This window comes from Rhipicephalus sanguineus, chromosome 8, assembly GCF_013339695.2.
Source record: "Rhipicephalus sanguineus isolate Rsan-2018 chromosome 8, BIME_Rsan_1.4, whole genome shotgun sequence".
Classification (NCBI taxonomy): domain Eukaryota; kingdom Metazoa; phylum Arthropoda; class Arachnida; order Ixodida; family Ixodidae; genus Rhipicephalus; species Rhipicephalus sanguineus.
Genome location: NC_051183.1, coordinates 161,128,536 through 161,136,954, shown reverse-complemented (window position 1 = coordinate 161,136,954; position 8,419 = coordinate 161,128,536). Strand labels below are relative to the sequence as shown.

General features: G+C 49.9%; 1 protein-coding gene across 1 annotated transcript; it reads left to right on the top strand.

Annotated features, from left to right (window-relative positions):
* The first annotated feature begins 6,516 nt into the window (after nucleotides 1-6,516).
* On the top strand, nucleotides 6,517-7,215 carry LOC119403647 (uncharacterized). The gene has a single exon (XM_037670565.1). The coding sequence runs from the start codon at nucleotides 6,517-6,519 to the stop codon at nucleotides 7,213-7,215; it is 699 nt and encodes a 232-aa protein (XP_037526493.1).
* The last annotated feature ends 1,204 nt before the right edge of the window (nucleotides 7,216-8,419 follow it).

Genomic DNA, 8,419 nt, shown 5'->3' with positions numbered 1-8,419 from the left:
TGCCTGGAATATAGCACCAGTCAGCGAAGCGGCAGCCTGCTACCAGTATGTTTATGTGAATTACAAAGCCCATTTCATTAAGATAAGAGACGTAGTGCCGAAGCCATGACACTATTTGCAGGGTTTATTTCTAAAGAACAGGAAGGTGCAGCCTATGTGTTGATGTGCACTCAATTTATCTTAAGGCTAGAGAAAACGGCTTTGTCTGTCCCCACTTTATATCGTCTAATATATTCTTGAAGAGTGTCAGTGTGTCGTCGACTGCAATAGCGTACGATTACATATGTCGTCATTCTCTTTCTGGAACTCTATTGCATTGCATGTTTCCCGTTTGCGCTACCTGTACTTGCAGTGTCAATATTCACTAATTGTCGTCCTCACTTTATTTTAGGACCCAAATGCCGAGGAATTCGTACGAAAATGTGGCGCCATCGTTGCATCTATACGCAAGAGCACCGCCGATACGGAAGAAGAGTTGAATGTGGCCGGTCTGCATTTGGAATCTCACAACGCCACGAGGCGGAACTCGCAGCTGCGAGTGATGGGAAAGCTCGTTATCACTTTTTCGAGTCATCCAGGCCTGAGAGAAACTCTGCACGCGTGCAAGAAGATTAAACTGTCTAAATATGAACTGAGGCTGGCGACAGACTTGTTTGATCTTCTCTCCCCTGTAGAGGAAGCCACGGAGTTGCTGCAGAAAAGGCACGAAACAGCCGGGCTTTTGCTTCCCGCGTTGCGAAGTATCGAAGTTTACCATGTGGAAACCTTAAGCAAAGGCACACTTCTTTGCAAAGCGGCGGTTAAAGTCCTACAACGTAGCCTGGAGAAGCGGTTCGTAAGCACGTGGACTGACTCTATTTTTTTTATGGCGGCCCTCCTAGATCCACGGTTTAAATCTTCTTGGTGCTCAGCTGCAACAGCCGAGCAGATGCGTTCTGCTGTGCTGGGGAGGGGGCCTCTTTTGCTAGGGCAGGACAGCGCCAGCACTGTCGCGAATGCAGATTATGAAGCAGGACCGAGCAGACTGATGTTTAAAAACATCAGGCAAAATGATAATGCCCACCAAGACCATATGCCTGGATCTATTCCAGCGGAAATTTCTCTTTACCTTTCAGAGGGTATTTGCGCAGACACAAGCCTCTGACCTATTGGAAAGCGAACGAAAGCCGCTTACCCCTGCTCTCCCGCCTCGCAAGGGCAGTTTTCACTTTGAATGCGACGTCAGTTGACGTGGAACGCGTGTACTCTACGGCATCCCTGATAATGACAGCGAAGCGAAATATGCTGTAAAGCACCTCTTTCGAGCAGCTCATGTTTGTGAAGCGCAACACATAGGGAGACGGCAATTGTTTTATCTCACTTTTTTATCTTTTTTTTAAGAACCAACCGTTGAAGCAGCCGTCATTCACACTTCCGGTTTTAAAAACTAGACGGCGAAGCGCCCGTTTAGCTCATCACCTTTCGTAGCAAACTTTTGATGAATAAAACCAAAACAAAGCTTGTTTTTGCGCCTTGCACTGCTTGCGACCTTTGTTGCAGCATTTAAAAATCACGAGGACACCTAAGCACTTTTTATAACGTAGTGATCGCCAAAGAACTAGTGACCGATTGCTGGACGTGTTGTTGTTGTACAAAGATTTGTTTTAACCGATAAAAATAAAATAAAGGTGAGTGGCTTCTTCTAAGTTCAAAAAGCTGCGAGCGACCGCTGCTGCTCTAGCGCGGGAGACCAGGCGTTCCCGAGTGTCGAGCTGAGAGCTGGTCAGCCCGCACTCCCACTGCTCCGGGGCGGGGTCATATTAATATTATCGTTATCCTTTTTCCTTGCGTCTTTTCTTTGCTCGGTTGCTACGACTCGGCACATACGCGTGTCCGCATCGCCAAGCAATGCGGCAGTGCGAGCAGTGCGGCATTGGGAAGGAACGTATTTTGCTACCCTCTTAATTGCTACTACTGTAATATCATGCTCAATTTAGTCATGTAGGCCAGAGTACATGTTTTTTTCGAAGTCGAAGGGCACAACGCATTCTCTAGGTCCACATTTAGTAAGCCAGAGCCAAGGGTAGGCGTGATGTAACTGTGCGAACGAACTGCCAATTTGTAAAAGAGAAACCCAGGCACAGTTAGTGTACAAACAAATGCATTATCCCAGCAAATACTGAAGGGAGAAACAAATTATCCCTACGCGTTGGCTCCCATGGTTACCCCCACACGAAAGTGGAGAATACTCTGTGCACACCCTGATCTTTATCTCACGGGCAGTGTAGTACCTGAATCACGGAAATAACCCTTGCGACAAGGAAGACATTGCATACCTGCACACAGGCGAACACAGAAAGTTCTCACCCCATCCATCCTTGCCAGGCGCGCTTGACAAGCGTGAGTGCTGTCGAGCAGTGCGGCCCCGTGTTATGTATTCGATGCAAAGGCAGAAGGTGCGAGCGGTGCACTCTTCCATCAAATACCGGCAGATCTAGAGGGTTTTGTTCCCCATTGACCAAATCTTAGTTTTCTCCATATTCACGACCGCTCCATACGCGTGGCAAAACTGCTTAGTCTTCTTTATTACTACTTTTGTCAGAATAAAAATAAGCTATGTCGTCATTTTAGCATTAATACATTTTAAGGTTAAACAGTAATAAAACATCTCCATTCGTTCAAACATGCTGACCATGCAAATACTATAGGTAGCGGGAGAACTGGCCCTATGGGAATTAGTAGGGTGGTTGTACTGCACGAGATATGTCACCAAGCTACTATCCCACGACCTTGGTAGCGTGCTTCGCCTACTTTTGCAGTTCTTAATGCATCTGATGACATGAGCTTTATGAGGCGTTCATTCTTAAATCGATAAAACTATCAAGATGCCCTTCCTACGTTGAGGATTTACAGGAATGGAATTGAACTGCTCGGCCATTCCCGGAGTGGGAATGGGCTAATTTTTTTAATTCCCAGGAATTGAAAGCAGTGGACTAGCGGCAAGTTCTAATTAACCGGAATGGAATTCGAATGAAATGAAGGTCCCCATTCCGCAACACTGGTGTCGAGCACGTACAGCGCCGTGGCATATTCGACAAGGGACATGTCCGGAAGGAGTTTGTAACCTGTGTTGGAAGTACAGCGCTCCTGTGCGTCTCTATTTTCCTTCCGTTGTTCACTGTGTCGCCTTTCCGTCAGCACTTACGTGCTTGCGCTGCAAAAACCTTAAAAATGCACTTTAACCAACTAGCCCAAATCGCCGTTCTTCTGCAATGCATTTCTAGTACACGGGCAGTTCTGTTTTCGTGGACCCATTTGTGTTGAAGACCCAGTGGCATTGTTGTCGTGGATCACGGTGTGTGTGTGTGTCGCGCACGTGCAGCGCCGTGGCATATTCGACAAGGGACATGTCCGGAAGGAGTTTGTAACCTGTGTTGGAAGTACAGCGCTCCTGTGCGTCTCTATTTTCCTTCCGTTGTTCACTGTGTCGCCTTTCCGTCAGCACTTACGTGCTTGCGCTGCAAAAACCTTAAAAATGCACTTTAACCAACTAGCCCAAATCGCCGTTCTTCTGCAATGCATTTCTAGTACACGGGCAGTTCTGTTTTCGTGGACCCATTGTGTTGAAGACCCAGTGGCATTGTTGTCGTGGATCACGGTGTGTGTGTGTGTCGCGCACGTGCAGCGCCGTGGCATATTCGACAAGGGACATGTCCGGAAGGAGTTTGTAACCTGTGTTGGAAGTACAGCGCTCCTGTGCGTCTCTATTTTCCTTCCGTTCTTCACTGTGTCGCCTTTCCGTCAGCACTTACGTGCTTGCGCTGCAAAAACCTTAAAAATGCACTTTAACCTACTAGCCCAAATCGCCGTTTTTCTGCAATGCATTTCTAGTACACGGGCAGTTCTGTTTTCGTGGACCCATATGTGTTGAAGACCCAGTGGCATTGTTGTCGTGGATCACGGTGTGTGTGTGTGTCGCGCACGTGCAGCGCCGTGGCATATTCGACAAGGGACATGTCCGGAAGGAGTTTGTAACCTGTGTTGGAAGTACAGCGCTCCTGTGCGTCTCTATTTTCCTTCCGTTCTTCACTGTGTCGCCTTTCCGTCAGCACTTACGTGCTTGCGCTGCAAAAACCTTAAAAATGCACTTTAACCAACTAGCCCAAATCGCCGTTCTTCTGCAATGCATTTCTAGTACACGGGCAGTTCTGTTTTCGTGGACCCATATTGTGTTGAAGACCCAGTGGCATTGTTGTCGTGGATCACGGTGTGTGTGTGTGTCGCGCACGTGCAGCGCCGTGGCATATTCGACAAGGGACATGTCCGGAAGGAGTTTGTAACCTGTGTTGGAAGTACAGCGCTCCTGTGCGTCTCTATTTTCCTTCCGTTCTTCACTGTGTCGCCTTTCCGTCAGCACTTACGTGCTTGCGCTGCAAAAACCTTAAAAATGCACTTTAACCAACTAGCCCAAATCGCCGTTCTTCTGCAATGCAATTCTAGTACACAGGGCAGTTCTGTTTTCGTGGACCCATTTTGTTGAAGACCCAGTGGCATTGTTGTCGTGGATCACGGTGTGTGTGTGTGTCGCGCACGTGCAGCGCCGTGGCATATTCGACAAGGGACATGTCCGGAAGGAGTTTGTAACCTGTGTTGGAAGTACAGCGCTCCTGTGCGTCTCTATTTTCCTTCCGTTCTTCACTGTGTCGCCTTTCCGTCAGCACTTACGTGCTTGCGCTGCAAAAACCTTAAAAATGCACTTTAACCAACTAGCCCAAATCGCCGTTCTTCTGCAATGCATTTCTAGTACACGGGCAGTTCTGTTTTCGTGGACCCATTTGTGTTGAAGACCCAGTGGCATTGTTGTCGTGGATCACGGTGTGTGTGTGTGTCGCGCACGTGCAGCGCCGTGGCATATTCGACAAGGGACATGTCCGGAAGGAGTTTGTAACCTGTGTTGGAAGTACAGCGCTCCTGTGCGTCTCTATTTTCCTTCCGTTCTTCACTGTGTCGCCTTTCCGTCAGCACTTACGTGCTTGCGCTGCAAAAACCTTAAAAATGCACTTTAACCAACTAGCCCAAATCGCCGTTCTTCTGCAATGCATTTCTAGTACACGGGCAGTTCTGTTTTCGTGGACCCATTTGTGTTGAAGACCCAGTGGCATTGTTGTCGTGGATCACGGTGTGTGTGTGTGTCGCGCACGTGCAGCGCCGTGGCATATTCGACAAGGGACATGTCCGGAAGGAGTTTGTAACCTGTGTTGGAAGTACAGCGCTCCTGTGCGTCTCTATTTTCCTTCCGTTCTTCACTGTGTCGCCTTTCCGTCAGCACTTACGTGCTTGCGCTGCAAAAACCTTAAAAATGCACTTTAACCAACTAGCCCAAATCGCCGTTCTTCTGCAATGCATTTCTAGTACACGGGCAGTTCTGTTTTCGTGGACCCATTTGTGTTGAAGACCCAGTGGCATTGTTGTCGTGGATCACGGTGTGTGTGTGTGTCGCGCACGTGCAGCGCCGTGGCATATTCGACAAGGGACATGTCCGGAAGGAGTTTGTAACCTGTGTTGGAAGTACAGCGCTCCTGTGCGTCTCTATTTTCCTTCCGTTGTTCACTGTGTCGCCTTTCCGTCAGCACTTACGTGCTTGCGCTGCAAAAACCTTAAAAATGCACTTTAACCAACTAGCCCAAATCGCCGTTCTTCTGCAATGCATTTCTAGTACACGGGCAGTTCTGTTTTCGTGGACCCATTTGTGTTGAAGACCCAGTGGCATTGTTGTCGTGGATCACGGTGTGTGTGTGTGTCGCGCACGTGCAGCGCCGTGGCATATTCGACAAGGGACATGTCCGGAAGGAGTTTGTAACCTGTGTTGGAAGTACAGCGCTCCTGTGCGTCTCTATTTTCCTTCCGTTCTTCACTGTGTCGCCTTTCCGTCAGCACTTACGTGCTTGCGCTGCAAAAACCTTAAAAATGCACTTTAACCAACTAGCCCAAATCGCCGTTCTTCTGCAATGCATTTCTAGTACACGGGCAGTTCTGTTTTCGTGGACCCATTTGTGTTGAAGACCCAGTGGCATTGTTGTCGTGGATCACGGTGTGTGTGTGTGTCGCGCACGTGCAGCGCCGTGGCATATTCGACAAGGGACATGTCCGGAAGGAGTTTGTAACCTGTGTTGGAAGTACAGCGCTCCTGTGCGTCTCTATTTTCCTTCCGTTCTTCACTGTGTCGCCTTTCTGTCAGCACTTACGTGCTTGCGCTGCAAACACCTGTTGTGACGTCAGTCGAGTGGCTGGCGTGTGTGCTCACAAGCTACTGATGCCTGCTCAGGCGCCAAGAGATAGCGTGTGTATACATACAGGCCGCTGTATCGTGTGGGCGTATATTCTGCGTTGTACTTCTGGTGTTGAGGCTGCCAGTGTGCGCCTCGAGAATAAACACGTTCTACTATGTGCCCGATGTCATGCTACAACAACTGACGGCGAGGATGGGACGCGCCGCAGGCCTCTTGGAACCCCACTCCATCCAGGTCGAACTGGACTATGGTGACTACTGTTGGAAAGTTGCCCGAGTTTCAGCAAGATGACGGCAACTTCGAGGTGTATCTGGAGCGGTTCGAGGTATTTGCCGCGGCAAATGACATCGCCGAAGACAAGAAACTTCACATGTTTCTCACGGCTATTGGTGAGAAGGCTTACGTGACGCTACGGAGCTTGTTGCTGCCTAAAACACCAGCTAAGACGTCATTCACGGAAGTCGTTGACGTTCTGAAGAAACACTACGCTCCCAAGCGCTCCCTGGTCACCGAACGGTATCGCTTTCATCAGCGAAAGCAAGAGCCGCATGAGACTGTCGCAGATTTTATAGTCGAAATGAAGAAACGAGCTGCGACATGTGAATTCGGCACCTTTTTGATCGAAGCGTTGCGGGACCGGCTTGTCGCTGGACTACGTTCCGAGGGAGTACGGTGCAGGCTATTGGCCATGCCAGACAATGAAGTAACGTGGGAATGTGCATGCAGCGTAGCCCTGGCTATGGAAGCGGCCACCCAAGACACGCAGGAAATGCTGCAAACCAGTTCCAAGGGAGCACCGGTAGAAACCGAAGACATCCACTGGCAACAGAGAGGGGCACCATTGAGTAAAGCACCGACTCAAGCCAGCTGCGCAAGGCAAATTGGACAGCAAAACAAGGAGCGAAAAGAATGTGTCATCGTTGTGGAGGACAGCATGCAACCGTGAGTTGCCGATTTTTGAACAGTACCTGTTATAGGTGTACAAAGAAGGGTCATGTTGCTAAAATGTGCAAATCTAAGCTTGTAAACAGAGTAGAGAGCGAAGAAGGCGAGAACGAGAATGCTAACGAGCTCTGTGTCACATGAACTCTGTGTCACATGAAGTCTCTGTGTCACATGAACCACAAAGAGGGTATGCCTGCCATTTTAATCAATGTTCGCATAAATGATAAAGTGATACCTATGGAGCTTGACACGGGCGCAGCGGTGTCAATAATGTCAGAAGCAGTGTTTGCTAAACACTTTATAAATGCCTCTTACAGACAAACAAATGTCAAACTAGCCACTTACAATGGTACGCCGGTGCCTACTGTTGGCATTATGGCTGTAAAGGTGCAGTACCAAGACCAGTGTTTCGAACTTCCACTGGTCATAGCAAAAGAGTCGCAGGGTGCTCGAATGCCCACTTTGTTTGGCCGAGACTGTTTTCGTGGACCCATGTGTTGAAGGCCCAGCGACGTTCGTGTGGTGGATCACGGTGTGCGGGGGTGTGTGTGGAGCACGTGCGGCGCAGTGGCATATTCGGCAAGGTTCGACCTGGCATTGGCAGCGTTCTGCGCCGCGCGGGGAGGCACCGCGTCCGCAGCCTACTTGGTAGTGAGGTGCGTTGCGGTCCCGACTGTGAGCTATGCAGCGGCTGGAGCGGACAAGGACGCCGGTTGCAGTGCTCAGCAGGTTGCGATCGCCGGCAGCAACAGCCACGATTTGGACGGTGGACGTGGTGGACCGAGCTACTGTGATTGGAGGGAGTGCGAGCGTGGAGACGTCGACAACTACCACAGCTGCCGACGCCGACACCGCATGGGATGCCAACTCGAAGGCACACGGCAGGCAAAGACAAGCCGCTGGTCAAGAACCGGCGATTCCGGTTGTTCACGGGAGCGCGCTGGCGGAGATCGAGGAGACCATCGAAGACTGGCACACGGCTAAAGTGGAGGGTGCCACGACGAGCAAAGACGCGAGCGGCGAAAGAGGTGATGTAGGGGCAGCTGTACCTGGCCATGTGCCGGACGGTAGCGAGTTCGTCGATACACGGAGCGGTTACTGCGCTGGCCAGCCCGAAGAAGGCGCAAATGTTTAGAAAAGGCCATGAAAGGAGAACCGGAGGAAGAAGGTGGGAGCAAGGGGTACTTGAAAAACGACAGAATGAT